Source organism: Vanessa cardui, chromosome 7 (genome assembly GCF_905220365.1).
Source record: "Vanessa cardui chromosome 7, ilVanCard2.1, whole genome shotgun sequence".
NCBI classification, from domain to species: domain Eukaryota; kingdom Metazoa; phylum Arthropoda; class Insecta; order Lepidoptera; family Nymphalidae; genus Vanessa; species Vanessa cardui.
In genome coordinates this window covers 9240852-9266266 of record NC_061129.1, presented here as the reverse complement: position 1 = coordinate 9266266, position 25415 = coordinate 9240852, and the positions used below count along the sequence as shown (strand labels likewise).

The window sequence follows — 25415 nt, the reverse complement described above, 5'->3', positions numbered from 1 at the left end:
AATTATTATTCATTGCAATTAAATTAAGTAATTGTATAAAATAAAGAATTAAATTTTTGCAGCACGAAAGTGAAAATAAATTATCATAATGAATATTATTTTGAAAGCAAAATTATTTTCAACAAAATCAAATTAGATAATTAGACAACAAAATATTATTTAATCATTTCCCACTACGATTCAATAAAAAAACACTAATAAATGCAAATAATTTATTAAAGCATATTTTTTCTTACAATAGTACATATTGCATAAAATAAGTACAAAAAAAAAGTTCAATTCTCTACAAAAATCACAGAATCATAATCCAAATAGAAGTATATTTTTTAATTAAATTTTCTCATGTGTTAAATTAGTAAGTACAAATATATTTAAGACAAAAAAGTACATACTACGTAAATTTATCAGAACTGACATTTGCAATATTAAACTGATTCGTGTGACTTTACACAACATTTTTTTTAAGAAAGTAGCTTCGGAAAAACATGTCTTACAGTGCAACAAAAACAATAAATACTTTTTCTGTGCGCTGTGGATTCTATAGCAGTAGTAAAAAAGATATTATATAGAGATTAGTTGGTTACATTACAATCAATAAGATCTTTAGTATAAAATCATAATGTACAAAAAAAATAATTGTTTAAAACCAAATACATAAGGTTAGATAGGGCATAACATTTCAATAACTGTCGACAGGTTGTCGATGGTGGTAGTGTTGGTGGTGGTATCACTTGTAGGTGTCCCGGAAGCGCACAGTGCTGCGTCGCGGCGCCACTTCCTCATCGCTGTCGAGGGCGGGCTCGTAACCCTTGTTCATATAGGCGAGAGACGACCGGCCCGCCATGTCGTTCATCTAAACCATATCACTTCAGTTTAAGCATGATGATTTTTGTATCGGTTGTGTAACGAATATTTGGATTAAATATCAGTGTTGTCATCCGATTTCAGATGTCGCCCTGTCTTTGTTATAAGAGTGCAGGGCCGTATTTAGGGGAGGGCAACCGGGGCAACCGCCCTGAGGCCTCCACATGATGGGGCCACGTCAGTTTTCAGCGAGTTAACAAATACCGAGATATAGTAATGTTACTAATACCATACCAAATTATAATAATGTTACTACTTAATATTTAAAAATTACCGATAAAAGTAAATAAAAAAATCTAATTAATTCATATTAATATGATTATTAGGGTATTTACGCTTCTGTTTGTCTAGGGCCCCCACTGCTTTGTGGCCCGGGGGCCTTTTAATCCGACTCTGTAAGAGTGTACGATATGTAAGAAAGGGATAAAACGAGTGTGATATCGAAGTCGGTTCAACATTCGCTTCATCTTCTTCTCAAGGATGGATTATTGTAATATTAAAGAGAGATAGAGCGAATATTTCACGAGTTTCATTTTATCGTTCTTTGGATGCTTCTTTGGATGCAGAACGATATTAATTGTTTTTTAGGTGCGGTGAAATCGAGTTTCAACCGACTTCAAAAAGGAGGAGGTTATCAATTCGTCTGTATTTATTTTTTTATGTTTGTTACCTCATAACTTTTTACTGGGTGGATCGATTTTGATAATTGTATCGACACCGGCTCCAGATACAATAACTACGATATATAATCGTAAATCGACTTTTAAGTAGTCTAATATTTTACATTTCATTTTACTTAGGAGGACTATAAAAAATATGTTGAATACGCAATTATTTTTATTAGTGCATATTTATTTGTTTTAAAATAGTGTTTAGTTTGAAGTCGGTTTTTCTTTTTATAAAAATTTTTAAATTACATAAAATCGATGACATCTGATATACCAACGACATCCGATGTAAGATGTATTTGGATATATCGAACTCATGCAAACAAAGCATGTTAGGAGAGGGCTTCGAACAACCAAACGCTTAAGTTGATAAGTGAATAAAACTTAAAACAAAAATATATTTTTTACTCAAGTGGGCTTATAAAACCACCATTGAAAGTTCCTGGTTTTTTTTATTAGACAAGGTTAAATTGTTAACGATGGATCGGGATGATATGGAGATCGTATAGTAACCGTTATAAATATGTAGCATTGGCCATCCGTTACGATTACGAATAGTCGAATATAGATGGAATCGTGAACGTATCAATATCGTTATTAATTAGTAAAATATTACAATAAAATACTTCTGCTAAATTTTAGAATCGAAATTCAATTTTATAAATAGAACGCTTTATATTATTTCTCAATTCTGCTAAATTACGTCATGTTCTTTTTACGATAAAATTTGTTAACTGACTGTCTGCCTCGTGACTCTAACTCTAGCTCATAAGGCCTAAATTTCAAGGCTTGCGGCCGAATTCCAGAGATGGGCTTATAATTTTTTTTTTTTTATAAATTGTCAGCAGCAGTATAGTTTTTTGAAGTTTAACAGTATTTACACTACACTTCAGGACTTTCAGATGTCCAAGTGAAAAACCGTCGTGGTTCCACTTTTCCGGAATTATTGGATTTGCCATCTCATTGAATAATGAAAGGTACACTTGTTCTCATGCCGACACTTCTACACTTTAACATTATTACGCGCACGACTATTTTTTAATGAGAACTGTGCCCAAAATTCAGGTCATACAAACTGATTAAAAATATTGTAGCCTACATACAACATAAAGTGTTTTAATTACAACACCTTATGTTATTATCAGCAAAATTATGAAAAATAACCTTATTATAAATGTCTTTATCGCAACACATCTCCTATTAGATTGGTTATTGTAGCGAGACTGCAAAGGGCAATATGATACACAATGAGTCGATATTACTACACGCAAAAATGAATCTTATGATGGACTAGCCAAGAGATGATAATCCTGTATAACTATGGGTATTTAACTTGGACTAATAACTTCAAAGTATACATTGAATAAGTCGTATCTTGCAACATATATGATGGCTTATTTTTGTTTTATCTCACGCTCAGGTGTGAAGGAAAATATTGTGAGGAAATTTACTTGTGTCGGATGATATTCTACTTAAGCGGTAGAATAAACTGTAATTACTTCTATTCGTTCTAAGTGGCCGCTGCCCCATAATAGGTTATTCACAAGATAAAATAAAATATATAAAAGTGTGTACTTCAATTTTGAAATTACAATGAAGATTTTATTATACAGCACATGGTAATTCTATGAGAAATTTGTCTTTTTTAATTAGTGATCCATATTTCTATTCCTTGCTTGTTTTCATGTCTTTTCTGATTTACCATTTATTTGACTATTTGACAATGCGAAAAATAAATTGTGAATTATTGTAATCAGTGTATATTATGAGTTTAAAAATGGTTATTTAGTAACAAAAGTTGAAAATAATTTATTCAAAAACCCATAAATAAAAATGCAAATTTTCAAACGTTTGTCACGTGACACAAAACGCTTCTGATTGGCCGGGCTTATGATGAAGTCACTTTCTTGTAAACTTTGCTTTTCTACTATATGTACCACAGATTAAAATACAGGAAAGTGACGACACCGACCCCATTGCAGCGCCATATTGTCCAAGTAGCGTTTTGGCGCGCTATTTAAATATGGATTTTTTTAATATGATATTTTTCGGCAAATATGTACTAGAAATAAAAAAAACACAACTTTTACTGGGTTCCTTAACTTCTACTAAATAATATAAAATGGATTTTAAAAAGCAGTCAAATAGCCTATTACTCATACACCAATTACTCATCGGTTCGTACCTATAATTTCAATTACTCCACTGGAATATAGACAAAAAGATCTCACCGCCGTGATGGGGTCCTCGTAGAGGTAGGCGTTGGCGGAGTCCCTTGCGGCCTGCAGCTGCGAGCGCCGCTTTTCGGCCAGCACGGAGTCGCGCCGGTGCATCAGCGCGCGCAGCGTGGCGCGCCGCGACGCCGACGTGCCGCCCAGCGACGGCAGCCGCGACACCACCGCTGCCACACCGACCATACATTAATGACCACCCAATGCTATGTCCCTTGTGCCACGCGACACCACCGCTGCCACACCGACCATACATTAATGACCACCCAATGCTATGTCCCTTGTGCCACGCGACACCACCGCTGCCACACCGACCATACATTAATGACCACCCAATGCTATGTCCCTTGTGCCACGCGACACCACCGCTGCCACACCGACCATACATTAATGACCACCCAATGCTATGTCCCTTGTGCCACGCGACACCACCGCTGCCACACCGACCATACATTAATGACCACCCAATGCTATGTCCCTTGTGCCACGCGACATCACCGCTGCCACACCGACCATACATTAATGACCACCCAATGCTATGTCCCTTGTGCCACGCGACACCACCGCTGCCACACCGACCATACATTAATGACCACCCAATGCTATGTCCCTTGTGCCACGCGACACCACCGCTGCCACACCGACCATACATTAATGACCACCCAATGCTATGTCCCTTGTGCCACGCGACACCACCGCTGCCACACCGAACATACATTAATGACCACCCAATGTTATGTCCCTTGTGCCACGCGACACCACCGCTGCCACACCGACCATACATTAATGACCACCCAATGTTATTCCCTTGTGCCACTCCAATCCACGAGCACAGATAAGTTGTATAAATTTTGAAGTAGCGATTTTATCAGCAGTGTTGGCAAAGTCAACGCTTGGTGGGCAGGTTTAAGTCATATAATTATTGACGTAGCGATTTAATCATGCGGTATTGACAAAGTCAACGCTTGATGGACAGGCGACATTGAGCGTGGTGCTAGAAGGCGCTGATTATAATCAGCTCGTTGACCATGGTATTCATTGAGACCATCGAACTCGAGGGAAATTCTTAAGAGGACTCATAATTAAATAATTCTTTGAGATGACATTTTTATACTAACTCACACTCAATAATCTCAACGAGTGTAAAACAACAATGTAAAGTATAGTAACAGCCTGTAAATTTCCCACTGCTGGGCTAATGGCCTCTTCTCTCATTAAGAAGAGGGCTTGGAACATATTCCACCACGCTGTTCCAATGCGGATTGGTGGAATGCATATGTGTCAGAATTTCAACGAAATTAGACACATGCAGGTTTCCTCACGATGTTTTTTCACCGCCGAGCACGAGATGAATTATAAACACAAATTAACCACATATATATAGTGGTGCTTGCCTGGGTTTGAACCCAAAATCATTGCTTAAGATACACGAGTTCTAACCACTGGGCTATCTCGGCTCAAACAACAATGCCGCATACGTAAATGTACTGAAATTGGATGAATATTCCGGAACATTTCGACTGCTTTGTATTAATCGCCGTAATGAACTAATGGCTAAGGGCAGCGTGTGCTCACCGGGGTCGGCGGTCTGCAGGATGGTGAGGCGGCGCTTGAAGTTGGCGTCGAGGTTGGCGGGCGCGGCCTTGCGGTCGCGCGCGCGCTCGAGGTTGTGCAGCGTGCGGCGCCGCGCCACGTGCGCGTCGTCCACGCCGCGCCGCTCCAGGTCGTCCACGTTCAGCTTCTGCAGGTCGCGCGCGATCTCCACGGCGCGCTTCTCGAACTGCGCGTCCTCCGACATCTCCGTCGGCTGTTTCGAGGGCATCACATCATGCTATATACGAGCTATATACAGCTATAAACAACGAGCGCGCGTCCTCCGACATCTCGGTCGGCTGTTTCGAACGCATTACATCATGCTATATACGAGCTATATACAGCTATATACAACGAGCGCGCGTCCTCCGACATCTCGGTCGGCTGTTTCGAACGCATCACATCATGCTATATACGAGCTATATACAGCTATATACAACGAGCGCGCGTCCTCCGACATCTCGGTCGGCTGTTTCGAACGCATCACATCATGCTATATACGAGCTATATACAGCTATATACAACGAGCGCGCGTCCTCCGACATCTCGGTCGGCTGTTTCGAACGCATCACATCATGCTATATACGAGCTATATACAGCTATATACAACGAGCGCGCGTCCTCCGACATCTCGGTCGGCTGTTTCGAACGCATCACATCATGCTATATACGAGCTATATACAGCTATATACAACGAGCGCGCGTCCTCCGACATCTCGGTCGGCTGTTTCGAACGCATCACATCATGCTATATACGAGCTATATACAGCTATATACAACGAGCGCGCGTCCTCCGACATCTCGGTCGGCTGTTTCGAACGCATCACATCATGCTATATACGAGCTATATACAGCTATAAACAACGAGCGCGCGTCCTCCGACATCTCGGTCGGCTGTTTCGAACGCATCACATCATGCTATATACGAGCTATATACAGCTATATACAACGAGCGCGCGTCCTCCGACATCTCGGTCGGCTGTTTCGAACGCATCACATCATGCTATATACGAGCTATATACAGCTATATACAACGAGCGCGCGTCCTCCGACATCTCCGTCGGCTGTGTCGAACGCATCACATCATTTGATCATTTATTTTCGAATCCAACTCGTTAGGCAATTTATAATATTAATCGATCGAGCGACAGCAAAATACACATACGTAGAAACGCATTCTTAAACTACTGAAATATGTCATAGGTGGCATTTTATAAAATGTTGAATTAGCACTGAGTGATTTAAGGAATATTTTTTTAGAAATAAAAAATTACTACGAAATATATATTATACGTAAAAATTTACTTTTAAAACAGAAATACGTAAATATGTTCGCAGTAACAGGAGGAACATTTTAGATAATTGTGCTTTGAATTTTTTTCCCAGTGAAAATTCGTCTTGTATTACCGATGATACTGATACTGATAGTGACTTATCAAATAGAAAAGAGGCCTAACGTTTCAGAAAAAAGTATAAAGCTTTTCTTTATAAGTTCCATCGTATGCTCGAAATTCAATTTCGCAATGAATAAAAAAAACCTATTGTCAAGATTTTTGATTGTAATCAAAATTTTTTGCAGTCATTGTGATATAAGATATAATATTTAGTACTGTTTTTATGGCTTTATAAATCTTACCTTTTTAGTGAAGAACCAGTTCAGCTGGACGGTGGATAGCAAGTGTGTGAGTGTACCAAATCTATGGAACAACATTCCCATGAACTGAATGAGGAGCACCGAACCGAAGAATATGATCAACACCGATCCGATTGGCTCCAGCATCAGAAACTCTCGTTCTATCAGCACCTGTTACGAGTAAAAATATATTACCAACATTTAAAATTTGAATTTCGAATGGAAAATTATTACCAACTGAATTTATTTCACGTTTGTAATTTTAACTACGCCCGCGACTTCATGAGTGTTTGAATTTAGCAAAAAGTTATTCTTCGCTTCGCTGATTTTACTATATCTACTTATTATGTATTAGGTAGATTTTGTGATATTTATCATAAAATCTACCTAATGCAGATTTCATTACGTCAAAATCAGGACATATCATAAACAGACAAAAAATGTATAAAAAATATTTTGGTATATGTAACGTAATACATACATATGTACAAAAGCGATCATTTTAATATTACAAACAGACACTTTAATTTTATTATACGTTTAGATATAGATTATTTTTGACAAGTCTCAGTTCCTGAACTCTAAACATGCCAATTTTTTTATCTTTTAGATTGAATTTTTCAATAACATTTTCATTTTTAATCATATTCTCGTAAAACTTTACATGAATTTATTAAGTTTTTATAATACTATTATTATTTTATTACATTCACTTTCCAATGTGTTTTTCAATATGGAGATATTTATTAATCAGCTAGCTGTGACGCTGGAATATTTAATAATTATGGTATTAACATTTTGAATCATTTAACAAATATGAACGTAATACAATAAATTGATTTAATAACATATAATAAGATTATTTGTTTAGATTAGCTGGAACGATAACAAATTTCCAAAATATTTAAAAAAATATCATGCAATAATTTAGAAAACATTATGAAATAGCTTCCATAAGCCATATTAGATGCAAGGCAATGATGTTTTAGTAAACAGATATGTTATTAACGCGCAAAAAGAGAAGACTAGAAAACGTCCTAATTGGGACGTTTGCCTTAAGTCGTTTTACGTAGTAATACGTTATAATATATCATAATTACGTAGTAATACGTTTTGCGTAATTAAAAAATCTAGTTATCCCTTTTACTTATTGTTTTTATCAAGCTATCCTTTTTACTTTTAACGAAATGTAAAAATAAACTAAAATAAACGGTCACCGGTGCGGCACACTTTTTTCTGTTATTTAATATGGTTATAACATATCTGTTTATTAGAATATCATTGATGCAAGGTAACATATTCAATAAGCCAATACTTACAACATTATCATTAGCATCGTATGAAAGGGCAATTTTCTGACCGAAGGGCCACTTTAAATGCAACTGATCCTGTCTAAGTTGTAGGAGGAAGATCGCCATCACGAACATCGCGTTGAGCATCACAAACGCAAACACCATGTTATCACGCAATTCCTTCAAGTCATTTTTAATTCGTTCCTGTTTGAATTGTAAATAAATATGAGACAACATCACATACATTACTCTGATCCCAATGTAAGTAGCTGAAGCACTTGTGTTATGGAAATCAGAAGTAACGAGGGTACCACAAACACCCAGACCCGAGACAACATAGAAAACTAATGGTAATTTACATTGACTCGGCCGGGAATCGAACCCGGGACCTCAGAGTGGCGTAACCATGAAAACCGGTGTACACACCACTCGACCATGGAGGTCGTCAAATACTTAAATTACTCCATTATTAGTATTCTATTTACTGTATAGACGTACAGTACGACACAAATTAGATGTAGCATCGGAAAATGCAATGGAATGAAAATAAAACCGATTACTGCCGATTTACACGACCAATAGAAATAGCTCGCTATCGCGCCATTCGAAACTATTCGTCGCTATAGATTCTCGCGTCAGAGAAAGCCAGTGCATGTAAAGCGACGTGTCAAATTGACGAATATATTAGGTCATATGATATTACAAGTTATTACGTTTGTGTAAAGATCATATTCACATGAGAAATAAATATTGATAATTTGGGATAGCGTACTCAATTCGGATGTGATCGGTTTTACGAACTTTGCCGATGCTACATTTAAGTTGTGTCGTACTTTACTATGGAATTTGTTTAAATATTATTAACTCACACATACACAATGAAAACTACACGTATGAATAAAAAATCAACTACGTTTGCTTCTGTTTGTTTTCTTACATTTAATTGGTGGTACGGCTTTGTGCAAGCCGGTCTGGGTAGGTACCACCCACTCATTCATTCAGTTATTCGACCGCCAAATAACAGTACTCAGTATTGTTGTGTTCCGGTTTGAAGGGTGAGTGAGCCAGTGTAACTACAGGCACAAAGGACATAACATCTTAGTTCCCAAGGTTGGCGGCACATTGACGATGTAAGGAATAGTAAATATTTCTTACAGCTTCATTGTCTATGGGTGATGTTGACCACTTACCATCAGGTGGCCTATATGCTCGTCCGCCAAGCTATACCATAAACAAAATAAAAAAATTAACCAAAACTTAGATAACGACAGATAACATAGTCATTTGTTGGAAACAGTACCCCCATTTTCACATTCAATATTATTGTTTTGCTAATGCTATATTTACTATTGCTCACTTTTTTTGTTAACTCCGCCAAACTTGGACTAAAGAGCGTGACAAAGTAATATACATATAAAACATATTGCTCTCCTTTGAAAGTGGGGTAAAAACCAAACATATCTTCTATACTCCATAACATATGAGTGAATACATTAAACCTTAGGTTATTTATATATCCAGATGAGCCACGCTACAAAAAAAAACAAAAACAAACGAAACAACTTTATTATTTATCTTGGTGTGCGTGACAGGTACGCTTGTCAATCGTTAAACTCCATACTACTTTACTATTGTGCGTGTGTGTGTGAAATAGTAGCCAATGGCCAACCGTTGACTACTATTTGGCCAAGTTGTTTATACTTTGACAGGAAATCAAGTTAATAAATGACCAAAGTCTGGATATTGTGAATAAACGCTATATACCTGTTCCTCTTTGTTCTCATCGATGGGCCTGAGATACGTGTCGATCAAATCTTTCCAGAATTCAGTTTCAGCTGTCGTCAAAAAGTCAACCTCGCCCTTTTCCAGATTCGGATCTTCAATCCAGTATGGGTTAATTAAATCGTCTCTCTCCTCCTATAATATTATTATTTATGATCAAGGGATTAGGGCAGTATATGAAAGTAAATTAACTTGTAAATGCTGAGTTGAGGCCTCAAGATTACTTTTGTGACTAATATTTGGTCCTTCAATTATCATTGATCAGTTCAGAAACAGTCTACCCGTGACCACGAACGCTGTAAAGTGCTCGAATCGTCGGGATGCCAAAAAAATAATTAATATACGCGATTCAAATCCAAAACACTTTCAAGAAAAAATGCGTGGAGTAGGTTTCTATGGATCTCATGAACAATATATATGATAATTTTATATGTTTAAAACCTAGACAAAGTCGGGACCGGTATCATCTAAACGGTTATATAACAATTCGAACAAACCCTAGGTATATCCGTGGAGGCTTCGCTGTCTTCGTACTCAGGCAGCATTGACAACGTATCGCCTCGAAGCCCCATGGAGGATCGCCGTCTGGGATTTTTTTCTACCTCCGCCGGAGCACCCCTATAACAACGTAAAAGCAAAGATCACGATGTTATTCTAGAAATCTTTTGATTGTTTGAATTTAAATTGCAGATCCGGTAAGTTAACACCGGTAGTCTGCCAACCAGTAGTACTTAATGTTGTTACGTTCCGTTTCAATGGGTTTATATAGACAATTTAACTAAACGGACAAGGGATATGAAATCATTGATCCTAAGGTTGGTAGCAACAATATTTATGGGCAAGTGACCATTTACCGACAAATGGAACATTTCCCATATGTATGTGACATAAAATACTTTTTTGGGGAATACTTAATTAAATTGCGAAGGCTTAAAGTAAGATTTAAAAAATATATTTAATGGTAAGATTACATTGTTTCGATAGAAACTGTAAGATGATACCGGAATAAAAATTCAAAAAATAAAAAAAAAATTGAAAACTTCCGCCCATAAAAATTAGCAAAATTAAAATCCTTGGTGGTAGGGCTTTGTGCAAGCCCGTCTGGGTAGGTACCACCCACTAATCAATTATTCTACTGCCAAATAACAGTACTCGGTATTGATGTGTTCCGGTTTGAAGGGTAAGTGAGCCAGTGTAACTTCAGGCACAAGGGACATAGCATCTTAGTTCCCAAGGTTGTTGGCGCATTGACGATGTAAGGAATAGTTAATATTTCTTACAGCGTCATTGTCTATGGGTGATGGTGACCACTTACCGTCAGCGGCTCATATGCTCGTCCGCCAACCTATACCCTAAAAAATTGGTTGCCTGTAAAGTCGGTATACGGGCGAAAGTTTTACGTGACAACGACTTTGAGTGGTAAAATAATTCTAATTGTCTGTCTCTCTCGCTCTTAGGCGGGCTAACCATGCCCGAGTGGAAGGGACGCGTGCCTCTCACTCGCTCTCATTGTGAGCGCATAACGTGAGCGGAGCGTAACGCAGTTTCTTGAAGTGTCACCCGACAAACCAATTTATAAGACGTTGTCACGTCAAAAGAAAAAAAAATGAATATGCTTACAATGAATCTAATCTCTTATCAATCTTATCCAGTGAATTAGAAATCTGCAGAAGATGCAAGTTCTCGCTGTAGTCTTTGGGGTTGGTGCAACACAAGCATTTGAATAAGCCGCCGATGCTGAACTCCAACGATCCAGAAGTCTCCTCGGATTTTCCGAACCAAGTCATAATACTCTTTGCGTCCATTTTCTTTTTTGCATCTTCGGTTTCCTTTTTCTCCATTTCCATTTCCTAAAATTTTAATAATATTGGGTAAAAGTTTTTTTTTTCATTTTCAGATTATTCTCGAAGCTAAGAGTCGGATGTCGTTTTCACCAAATGTATTGAGCGACCTACCAACCTAACTTACTAAAATACGCCCTTTTAGAGTAACGAGGCCTTTAACAATTATGAATGTATATTTATTCCTACTTAGAACTACAAATAAAAGACATTGCCGTAACATACCACTTTATATGCCAAAAGTTAGTTACTTGAAATTAAAACCTTTTTTAATTGCAGAGAACCTTTTTTTTAATTTTTATAGTGTAATGTGACAATTATATTTAGACTTTACTTAAAAATTTTACTGTTCTATAATATGAATAATGAATCTAAAACAATAAGTACCTTTAAAGTCTTCTTCTGCGCTACCTCACGAGTTCCCCACGACACGTTGTTGAGGTTACATAGAGAATATATGATAAGCAACATGTACATACTAGGGATGGTTATATAGTATATAACTAAGTACACTAAGCAGAAGATTTCCTGGGGGTGAAGAGCGGCCGTCACGAAGAATATACCGAAAGTCGCTATGAAGAACATACTGGTCGGTGCCAACCAACCGTCCTCTACAATCTGGAGCGCTATACCGACTATCACCATCAACATTATCATTGCGTAGGCGCATGTTATTACATTCGCCACTTGAAGCTGAAAGTAAATCATTTTGTATTAATATCATCCTTCTCCTATTAAGGAGAATTATAATGTTGTCTTAAATTTTCGCGATTATTACACATTTAAATAAAACTAGTTATAATGGATTGTTATCGCGAAATAATATTTCTTTGTTCTTCAAATAGACAAATGCCACCTTAGTCTACCCGTGACCACGAACGCTGTAAAGTGCTCGAAACGTCGGGATGTCCAAAATAATTAATATACGCGATTACAATCCGTTATAACTAGTTTTATTTAAAAGGAGAATTATAGTTTATAATAAAAAAAAAGTAACAGCCTGTAACTTTACCACTGCTGGGATAAGGCTTCCTCTTCAATTAAGGAGAGGGCTTGGAACATATTCCACCACGCTGTTCCAATGCGGGTTGGTGGAATGCAAATGTGGCAGAATTTTGATGAAATTAGACACATCCTCACGATGTTTTCCTTCACCGCCGAGCACGAGATGAATTATTATCACAAATTAAGCACATATATATAGTGGTGTCTGGGTTTGAACCCGCTATCATCGGTTAAGATGCACGCGTTCTAACCACTGGGCCATCTCAGCTCATATGGGTATACATTACTGTGATCCCAATATAAGTAGCTAAAGTACTTATGATATGGAAAATCAGAAGTAACGACGGCACCATAAATACCCAGACTCAAGGCAACATAGAAAACTAATATAGTTTTTCTACATCGACTCGGCCGGGAGTCGAACCCGGGACACTGGTGTACACAATACTCGACCACGTAGGTCGTCGGAGTTTGTTTATGACTGTGTGTAGTTACCTGAATTTCTGATTTGCACGTCATGCACACCACAATGAATATGAAGACCGGAACTAAATTAAGTAGTAGGGCGTAGATATTGCTCAAGCCGGTGAGGGCGTTTATAGCTCCTATCATCATAAGAAATATGGTGCCGGGACCCAGGATGGTACCCAGTATCAACATCGTCTGAAACATAATAAATAATAATCTCATTATATATAATCAAATTAAATGGTGTTAATTTTTATTTACTTTCACACCTTAAAAATATTAAATAGAAAGAACGCAACCGTCGAATAATAATGTTTTTTTTCTTTATTTTAAGATCTTTGTCGCTAAAACGACTATGTCGCTCTGTTAGTGCACAAACAGTGTATATACATTTCTTAGTAATAAGTTTATGGTCGTTCTATCAAAGCTTGGTAAACTATCTTATACAATTGTTTTGCAGAGTTTGACTCAGGAACTGATAAAATTATACTCGCCAACAACAACAACAACAACAGCCTGTAAATTCCCACTGCTGGGCTAAAGGCCTCCTCTCCCTTTGAGGAGAAGGTTTGGAACATCTGCCACCACGCTGTTCCAATGCGGGTTGGTGGAATACACACGTGGCAGAATTTCTATGAAATTTGTCACATGCAGGTTTCCTCACGATGTTTTCCTTCACCGCTGAGCACGAGATGAATTATAAAGACAAATTAAGCACATGAATCAGCGGTGCTTGCCTGGGTTTGAACCCGCAATCATCGGTTAAGATGCACGCGTTCTAACCATTGGGCCATCTCGACACTCGCCAACGTTCATGTGAAATAGTATACTGCTAAAAAATTTACGTCGCTTATTTTCGTTCCGAACACATTCCATTAAAATATGGTAGACGTCTTCCAATATCCCACAAACGGAACAATAAGGATTGGCAGATTTTTCCATCATTTGGCGAAATTTATTTAATGGAATGTGTCCAGATCTTAGGCGTAGAGCAGTCACAATTACCTTTCTACCCAGTGAAACGGTGTCGATCCAAGGTAATAATAACGTTAATAGCGCAATAAACTATAAAGAAGTATACACAATAACACTAAAAATCTTTGTTTTAATTTGTCTTTTCAAAAGAACGAATAAATTTCGTTTTATAATTACCTGATATGCAATGTACAAGGTAGATATGTTATCGTTCATTTTGACGGTGCGTTTTGAGTCAGCCAGCAGGTCGAAAATATTGGCCATGGTCGATGGAACCCATCGCCTGCGCTGGTTGAAGAATTCGTTGAAGCTCTCCGGGCAGTGCGTGTAGGCGTCGGACGCCGCTGAGTACTCCACGCGGTAACCCCTTTGTAACAGCAGTGTGCAGAGCCATCGATCCTCTCCTGGATTTCAAAATGGATTTGAATTATAATACAACATATTTTACAAGCTGCTGAGATGAACCGATGATTGCGGGTTCAAACCCAGGCAAGCACCTCTATGTATGTGCTTAATTTGTGTTTATAATTCATCTCGTGCTCGGCGGTAAAGGAAAACATCGTGAGGAAACTTGCATGTGTCTAATTTCATCGAAATTCTGCCACATGTGCATTCCACCAAACCGCATTGGAACAGCGTGGAATGTGTTCCAAACCCTCTCCTTAATGGAAGAGGAGGCGTTATCTCAGCAGTGGGAAATTTACATTACTTTACAAATCTATTTCTTAAAAGGTTGTAAAATTTTACTGTAGTTGTTCGATTACCAGCGAAGACACGATGCAAGATTTAAATGGTAAAATAAACTACGCGTGACCTTGAGAAAATTACATGTCAAACTAGGAGATCAACGTTTTGGTTGAGTTGGTGTAACGACCACATAAAATCTCTTGAATGGTGGTCGTTCTACTGTGGTACCATCTACTGACGAGTTACAAAACGTAGATAGAAAACTTTTTCCATGAAAAATTACGAAATATTTATATCCATTTGGTAATGTAATATATATACTGTTGGAATAAACAAGCAACATCTGCGTCAAGTCACACAACTTTCCTTACAAAAAAAAAGGCGGGAGATTCATGGTTGACACATTGAGATCGCGAATATAATTATTACGGTGTAATGTGATTATTGATGGTTATTTGTGTTATAGACTAAATGTTTATCTATTTTGGTAGATTGATTGTTATTTTAAATTAAAGATAATTGTTTAAGAGGTTAACCTACTTCCTACTTCTGGTTTTAAAAATACAGATTATGACTACCTTGATCGTATTGTACGTAGTGACGAGCTTCGTTAGATGTCAGCGTATACTTCTTCATAACGTTGTCGTCCATCAGAGCTTTGCCCCTGAAGAGGGAGAAACATCCAGGACTACAGAGTACGCAGCCAATCATGTGCTCAGTCGCCTTTTGCAGCCAATGACCGATAGCGTACTCGAACATTTGATACCATGACATAAAACCTGAAATGTATTTATATTGAATAAAATAGCCAAGTAGCGTACAAATAGTTTGCTATTAATTTTATAAAGTTTTATAAAAAAATATAAAACATGTATTTATTTCTCTAACCCAATGAAATTCTAATAAACAGATATGTTATACCCATACTAAACAGCAGAAAAAAGTGTGCCGCGCCGGGGACCGTTTATTTTGAATTTCGTTACAAGTAAAAAGGATAGCTTGATAAAAACAATAAGTAAAAGGGATAACTAGATGTTTTAATTACGCAAAACGTATTACTACATAATTATGATGTATTATAACGTATTACTGGCATAATTATGATGAAAACGACTAAAGGCAAACGTCCCAATTAGGACGTTTTCTAGTCTTAACTTTTTGCGCTCTAACCATTAAGAAGATAAATATATATTAAACACGAATATAACCATATAATATAAATATATATCGAATAAAATGCAATTTGTATATATAATGTACATATAATTATAACAGCGACTCTATTTTTGCATACACATATTTTATATGAATGTTTAACATCAATTTCGAAACTTAAAAGTTTGCATATTTCTTATCTTGTTTTGTTTATTAATTTATCGCGATTTTTTATCTATTTCCGCATAACACAATCAGTTCATGACACTTAAATCAGTTCTAGAAACTGATTAAAATCAAGATTATCTTTTATAAATGAACACAAATTTTCCGTAGCAATTAATGTAGTTTACATCCAGTTAAATAGTAATTTACTATTGACAATTACACTTACATAATATATTATGATATCAATGGAATCAAGATTACTAAAAAGGTTACTTAATTTTTAGTAATTTTTTTAAAAATCCGTAATTTCTTAATGCAATGACTGACCTGACCCTACAGGATGAATTCGTCCGCATGCAGCTCCAAGATTCTTATCTTTCTTCATGAGATCAATGAGCAGAGTAACGGCGCAGGGTTTGAAATCGATATCTCCGTCAAGGGCAAGCAAATACGTATTCTCGGCTATATTTTCCTTACGATCCACAGAAAGCGGCAAATCCATCAGACGATGGCCGAGGAAGTAGTACATATACATCACCTTAAAAAAGTTAAATTAATTTAAATATCTATCATATTTGCTTTTAAATAAATTGTCTATGAAAAAGTAACCAATTCTTTAAGCTATTTTATTGGTTCTAATTCTTATTAAGGCGTCAAACTGGCCCAGTGTGCAGAAAACACAAACTTAACCAAAGATTGTTCTGATAGTTAATATTTGAAGTTCCAGAAAAATATAGTGAGGATATCTTCATGTGTCTATTGAAATTTTGCCAAATGTTTTTCCACCTTCTCAAAGAAACGAGTTGAGGCCAAAGCCCATCGGGATTACAGGATGTTAGTACAACCGATTAATTAAATTAGAACAAGGTAAGAAAGATAAATAAATTTAAAAAAAATTCGACGCAATTATATGTGTAGTCAACATTTTCTGCAAATTTTATTATGACTTAATCACATTAATCCATCATTATCAATTCAAAATTGGAATGTCAGATGCACTGTGAGTAATTTTTAGGCCAAGATCGAAGCGGATCAAGAGCTGATATCATTAAGGTTAAGGATAGCATTATAGTAACTTCTTATCACACGGCACTCGTAACCAAAGATTATCCAAGATACTCGTGAATTGCAAAATAGATACAATTATAATTAACATTTCCAGATGGGAAATGAGGCTCGTTTTAAAAAGTGGATACATACTTTTTATGTTTGATGAAATTATTTCTACGATGATTACTTTAAGTATTCCGAGGATGTACGATTTAAGCTTAATAGCTTAATTCGAATATAAAACAGCCTTATATTCAGATGCCTTAAATAGTACAGATATGATTAATGAAAAAGTGTTTCCTGGAAGATCATTGTTGTATGCTGGTAAGAGCCTTCATTTCATTCAAATGATGATAATTTTGAAAAAAGTGTCTATAAATGAATACATACATACAAATGCAAAATATTATAGTTATGTGATAATGACTTCAAAAAATTGTTCAATTGTATGCTTTAGAAAAATATCGTACCTGAGACCATCGCTTTCTATGTCTAATCTTGGATTTGTCTTTTAAATGGCAGATCAGTTTATTCTTCCCTGGTAGAGTCCAAACTAATCTACCTCCATACGGGGTGGGGAACTTCTTAGGGGGACGTAGTCTGACATTGGTGAGATGAACCTCTGACGCTGCTTCGTCTATTGTGTCTACTAGACATTTCACGAAGCGATTCACTTGAGAGTCTTCGGTACTATGGTCTGACACCTCGTAGGCGTCGTCCATGAATATGTGTGCTTAAATTAAATAATTTAATTATTAATGAACTTAAAGTGACGTGATATATACTTGGTGGTAGGGCTTTGTGCAAGCCCGTCTGGGTAGGTACCACCCACACATCAGCTATCCTACTACCAAATAACAATACTCAGTATTATTGTGTTCCGGTCTGAAGGGTGAGTAAGCCAGTGTTACTACAGGCACAAGGGACATAACATCTTAGTTCCCAAGGTTAGTGGCACATAGACGATGTAAGGAATAGTTAATATTCCGTACTGCGTCATTGTCTATGGGCGATGGTGACCACTTACCATCAGGTGGCCCATATGCTCGTCTGCCAACCTATACCATAAAAAAAAATATTACTTTTTTGTCTAAATATTTTTTTTTATGAACTGTAACTAATACATATATAACTTCAATTATAAACTAAAAATATGGTCACACGAACCGTAGCAGGTGATTTTTTTTTTAATTTAAAAAAGAAAGACAGGTTGTGTTATTAATACAGTTTGTTAAATGCCATTCCAAAAGTACTTGTAATGGTCTTTTTGAATAAAGTATATTTTGATAATTTTTCACCCATTGTAAAGTAATCCACTGCGCTTAATTGATATATTGTTTCATGCTTGTTTTTATACTGGCTTACGATACAAATCAAACTATAGCTTTTGTGATACGGCAATGACTCGACATAATTCATTTATCAGAATAAATATGTTTAATTTACCTTCCAATTCATAGTAATCTGGGTCTACAATACCCAAGTATTTCTGAGCCACCCTACGTGCACTCTGGTCTTCGTCCATCCTAAATATAGACTTTAAGAACTCGATCATTTCGTCTTTTGTTTCATGCCACATGGTCGCACACACATAAATCCTGTGTAAAAAAGTAACATTAGACAAAATATTAAATTAATTTCAAATCTGTGGCAAGACAAATACCTGGTTATACAATCGGAAGGTCTAACATCCTTTACAATATTTTCAACGCTACCAGTCGATATTTTATCTGCGTCTGTGAAGTCATTTAAGTCCTGAAAATAAATAATTTTACATCTTTTAAGATCTTTCCACATTTTTGTTAGAACATATACGTTGTGATCGTAACAGACAACAGCCTATTATACTTTTCTTAAACAAATTACAACAAGTACTTACAAAGTAGCAAATTTCATCCAACATAGGCAAGTTTATTTAGATTGTAACTCTATGTAAGGGATGGTTAATATTTCTTGCAGTGTTAATGTCTTTAGACGGTGTTAATAACTTAGCATCCGGTTACTTACATGTCCGTACTTATAATATTAAAAAAACTTCTACAATACACAGTAAACTTACCTTCTCTCTTGTTAAAAATGTTACTACAATTTTTTTTCGTTTATTGTTTTAAAATTTGTATTTTTTTAAAAATCTCATATTATTATTATTATTGGTTATTAAGATAAATAACTTACATCAACTTGCATTTCATTTTCGTCATCTCTGGTCCTACACAACAATAAGGACTGGTCTATCAGCGGTCCACTGTACCAAGCTTTCGCAAAGAGTTTGTCCGTTGAGGCGAGACGCTCGCATTTAGGCAACCAGGTATGCATGGTGATCCAGGACTGAGATATCAGCCATAGCAACCACACCCAAGTCATCTCACGACCAATGTAATCTTTCAGGAAGTAGACTGAAAATATACATATTGTTATATTTTCTTCCAATATATTAACTACAAATTTCCATAATGTTATCTTAAATTTTCGCGATTATTACACATTTAAATAAAACTAGTTATAACGGATTTGAATCGCGTATATTAATTACCAGTGACCAGCCGTGACCACGAACGCTGTAAAGTGCTCGAAATGTCGGGATGTCAAAAATAATTAATATACGCGATTCAAATCCGTTAAAACTAGTTTTATTTAAATGTACAAATTTCCAGTTTTCAGCTTAGATTTTTTTTATTATAATTATAATAAGGTAATGTATTTTCTCACCTGGTGGAATTTCAAAGAACAAATAGTCTGGTATAGTATGTCTGAAAGCGCATGGATCTGCATTCCTCAATCCACACAAGGCAATCAGCAGATTCACTGTAACTGGACCGACGAGACTCAACGCGAACGTGAAACTGAATTTTTGAATAAGAATCTTGCAGGCGAACTTCGCCGATGCGTAACAAATGTAGGCCGACCCGACTTGTATGAGAGAAACCCAAAGGGCAGACATCGGCTTCGCGGCCACTACGAAACTGCCTCCTGTCTTCGAGTAATCTACCGCACCTTCATATAGCTTTTCGAGGATCACTTGGACCTAAAAAGTTGACAAATAGAATAATTAATAATATAAATAATAAATTTGAGACAACATCACATACATTACTCTGATCCCAATGTAAGTAGCTAAAGCACTTGTGTTATGGAAAATCAGAAGTAACGAAGGTACCACAAACACCCAGACCCAAGACAACATAGAAAACTAATGATAATCTATATCGACTCGGCCGGGAATCGAACCCGGGACCTCGGAGTGGCGTACCCTTGAAAACCGGTGTACACACCACTCGACCACGGAGGTCGTCAAATTGAATCATTTACAAAAAAAACCAACAGCCTGTACATTTCCCACTGCTGAGATAAGGCCTCCTCTTCCATTAAGGAGAGGGTTTGGAACATATTCCTCCACGCTGTTCCAATGCAGGTAGGTGGAATGCACATGTGGCAGAATTTCGATGACATTAGACACACGCAGATTTCCTCACGATGTTTTCCTTCACTGCCGAGCATGAGATGAATTATAAACATAAATTAAGCACAAATATATAGTGGTGCTTGCCTGGGTTTGAACCCGCAATCATCGGTTAAGATGCACGCGTTCTAACCACTGGGCGATCTCAGCTTTACAAACAGAATACTTAAATATAATATATTCTCATAACTTACTTCATGGACTATATAGTCACGCTGTTGGAAGGACTCTTTAGCTTTCGTGAAGAAAGCGAAGGGATCATCGTTTTGAAGGCTCAACGAAATCAAAATGCAGGAGATAAAGACGATTATTTTCCAAATCGAAAGTATTGCCTGCGAAGAATATCGTGAACTCTTGATGCCGTCTCGAAGTTCGCAAAGGTACGACATGGAAACTAAAAAATGAAAACTTGTAAATAATCCATAGAAAGTTAATAAATAACTAAAAGTTAATGTTAATTTACTTGGTGGTAGGGCTTTGTGCAAGCCCTTCTGGGTAGGTAGTATAACTGATAAGTTATTCTGCCGCCAAATAACAGTACTCAGTATTGTTGTGTTCCGGTTTGAAGGGTGAGTGAGCCAGTGTAACTACAGGCACAAGGGACATAACATCTTAGTTCCTAAGGTTGGTGGCATTTTGACGATGTAAGGAATAGTTAATATTTCTTACAGCGTCATGGTCTATGGGTGAAGGTGACCACTTACCATCAGATGGCCCATATGCTCGTCCGCCAACCAATTCCATAAAAAAACATGTTTGTTATGTATTAACAACAAACCTGAAGTATTTCTTCCCATATATCCAATGAAGTTTTCCCACCAGCCAAGAGATATAAGAACACACGCAAATGGTATACACCATAGAGCAGGAGTTCCGTCGAGAAGAGGCCAAACAACAAAAGCAGTTGCCTGAGCGGATATGGCCAGCACATCCATGATTATCATCACAGTGAATCGGGAGTCGCTGCGGTCTCTTGTAAATGCGTTCAGTATCCCGGGTACTATGCACATAGCGCTTAATAGCATGGCTCCTTTAACGACATCCAGTTCCGGTAATATGATCAACACTAACATTGCAACGCCAATCGTTTGTAATGTTTCAATTGCGAAAGCCTAAAATCGTGTTAAATAATAATTCAACCAAAGTTGGCTGCGCTATTGGTCTTAATTCAGACATCTTAGATACAAGTTCAATTTCTTGGTTGGCAACAAAGCTGTACAACTTTTGTACATCTTTGTTACCAACCAAGATATAACTATTTGATCTCAAGAAACGAAATAAATTCACGATCAGAAATTACAAACAAGATATTCTTTTTAAATGTACAAAATAGAACTACAAAAGATCATCAATCTCTTAACGATAGTTTCTTTTTTTTTTATCTCCTAAAACGTATTAAAGTTTAAATAATAATAAAGTAACTACATAACAAAATTTGTAAAAACTTACTGCAATAAAATGTACAAGCATAGGCTTTCTTGCCGTCTTGAAGAAACATATCCTTAAGCTTCTGAGAAACATGCCTATCTCTGGCACGGAAAAAATTATAAGCACCGCCCAGAGCCACGATATTCGTTCTTCCAGAGTTAGGATTGTTATGAATTGCTGATCCAGGGCTTAAATAAAAAAATATATTAATAAATATATTCTATTCAATCAGATAAAATTGACTCGAATTATAATTTCAAGCGGCTCACCTAATATTTTATTGCAATGACTTATGAAGCGGCCTTTCTTTAGTTGGGACGTTGCAAATAGCAGTGTTCCCTTAGCGACGACAGCGGAACCTAGTACTGCGGCGAATACTATGATGTATGCTAGAAGTTTGAGGATCTTCACACTGACATCGATCAATGAACTTGTGGCCATAGAACCACTCTCCTTCTTGACCGGAATCTCGCGAAACAGATTCCATCCTTTTGTTTCTTGGGCTGTTCTTTGGCTAAAATACAAATATTTTTGACATAAGATGAGGCTTATTCATGTTTTTTTACATATATAATATTATCTATACTTTATCATCAATAGCACGTTTTTAAAATTAAATGTTCGATTAATTCGTATTAAAATATATTTTCTAAAAAACTAATTACATTCAATATTCAAATAAGGAGTATCTTCTATTAGAGTTATGGTCATGTTCAAACGTATACAACTTGGCACTCGGTGGTAGGACTATGTGCAGCCCCATCATCAGGTCTTTTTAGTATTATTGTGTTCCGGTTTAAAGGGTGATTGAGCTAGAGCTACTACAGGTACATCTACAAGGGACATCTTAGTTCTCATGGTGAGCAGGGGCGAAGTAAATAATGATTTTTACAGTGTAGTAGCCCATTTGCTCGCCCACCCATCAATAACCTCTATCTAAGGGTAAGCTCATAGCTTTCCCAATAGTAGCTATTACGCCACAACTCGTAACAACGCCGCTAGTTTTTAAATACTTATCTTGGAAAACAAAATCACGAGAAAGATCAAAGTTTCTTGCTTCTGATTATTAAGTACATATAAACAATTTATCAAATAAATAATAGTATCTTATCATTAATCAATTTATAAATATTAATTTATAAGTATTGTTTTCGCTTTAATGACAATTCTTAAGCCTCTTGATTGCTAAATTGAGTATTATTAAATTCCGTTCCGTGTTATTTATATCCAAAACTCTATTTGTTTTTAAATAATCTACGGTTAAAGAAAATACATCGTCATGTATCTATTTTAAAATATTTCGAAACAGACGATAATATTAATCAGGGCATCAAATAAAATATTTATAACAAAACCTGATAAAACTTGACATCTTCAAAATTACCTAAAATAATCAAAATTTACTTTTTAGTAACACAAACCAAACTCAATAAATTCAAAATAAATATTAAATAGCACAAGAAAATTTAACTTTGAACAATCGCAAAGGTCGACTGCTCATTTGATTTGACGAAATACAAACTTTTTTAGTTTACTTAGGGGGCTTTGCAAATCCATCTGAGCAGGTACCACACACGTCATATTATATTCTACGACGCTGCAGCTGCAGTATTAACATTTATGTTCCGGTTTGAAGATTGAGTCAGCCATTATAACTACAAGTACAAAGGGCTCAACATCTTAAATTCCTAGGGTTGATAGTTATGTAAGAATTAGTTAAAAATTATTACGGCGCTTATGTCTATGTGCAATGGTGACCTCTTAACAGCAGGTGGCCCATTTGCCAGACAAATGAAATTGTCAAAAAAATATATATTTTTATTTATCATTAAATTTTGATGTCGATTTATGATTACAGATATCGGTATACAGGAAATAAATAAAAGTGCATACTCCAATTCATCGTTGTCGTCATAGAGGGGTTGGAACTCTGCGTCTGATTGGTCGGAATCGTCGTCAGAAAGACCTTTGAATTTCTGACTATTTTTAGCCATAACCTAGTAATCTGTAACATTTAAAATTTATATATATATTTCAAAATTGGAGGCTAATTACGAATAATTGTGTAGATAATTGTATTTATAATGTATATTCAATTTCATAAAAATCTTATTTTCAGGATTTAACACGTTATATTCAAATTGGGAAGAGTATAAATCCTCTATCTAAATCTTAAAAAAATATGCTTAGTTTGAGGTAAAACTCAAAACGATATATTCTTCGTTAATTAAACAAATTAAAAAAATAATTATAAATATAAAAAATATAGGTATCGGATATTAAATCGCAGTTAAGACCTGTTAAATAAACAAAATTTTAATGGTCAAGTAACAAATCTCGATCTTTCAAAATAGTTACACATATATAAAAAAATATGTCTAAATAATACGATATGTTCTTCATTCTATATGTTTATTTAATTACTATTTTCCGTTTAAATATTACAATTAAATATGAATACTACAATAAATACAAATAATCATAATCTTTATTGAGAAACAGTATTTCATTTCCATAAATATAGACGCGATAATGTCTATAGGAGATTAAATTTAAGCCGGTTTCTGCTAAATGAGTTTTATTTGAAACAAAACATTTAGTGAAATCATCACTATACCATGTATTACGCAGTAAAATAATTACGATTATAAGCAACACTCGTAATTAATACCAATTCACAAACACTCAAAATCATACCCAAAGCTAAGCCTCAAATACCTAACATAATGTATGTAGTGACATACTTGAACCACTTGATAACTAAACACATAAAACTTTATATATCGATATACATTTTCTTGTAAGTACATTTACTATTAGCACTTAAAATATTAGGAAACAAAAGATCGTATTTTAAAATATACTTTAAATAATATATTAAAAAAAATACCTTTATGTGAGTTTTTAACCAAAATCAACACATAATTAAAAATCACTATCCGCTCACTATGTAAATTATATTTATTTTTATATCACAACTATCAGTTTGAACTTGTTTGTCACTCAACAATGCCAGGAGTCTAATAATATTCAATGCATTGACTCGTTATCAAAACAACGTCATTATAATAATTATTATCACTGATTGGATTATCATTTATCGATTACTGATCAC

General features: G+C 35.9%; 1 protein-coding gene across 1 annotated transcript; it reads right to left on the bottom strand.

Moving 5' to 3' along the window:
• Positions 1 to 250: 250 nt before the first annotated feature.
• LOC124530806 (chitin synthase chs-2-like) lies at positions 251 to 25339 on the bottom strand. The gene is made up of 24 exons (XM_047105113.1): positions 25191 to 25339; positions 24194 to 24305; positions 22570 to 22814; positions 22322 to 22488; positions 21651 to 21984; positions 21067 to 21266; positions 20122 to 20437; positions 19588 to 19808; positions 19076 to 19167; positions 18859 to 19010; positions 17883 to 18145; positions 16690 to 16900; positions 15618 to 15818; positions 14530 to 14756; positions 13405 to 13572; positions 12292 to 12597; positions 11684 to 11913; positions 10561 to 10681; positions 10046 to 10198; positions 8309 to 8485; positions 6993 to 7160; positions 5339 to 5570; positions 3764 to 3933; positions 251 to 853 (listed from the first exon to the last, which is right to left on the bottom strand). Exons 2-24 carry the CDS (start codon positions 24292 to 24294, stop codon positions 728 to 730), a joined length of 4581 nt encoding a protein of 1526 aa, XP_046961069.1. The 5' UTR covers positions 24295 to 24305; positions 25191 to 25339; the 3' UTR covers positions 251 to 727.
• Positions 25340 to 25415: the final 76 nt, after the last annotated feature.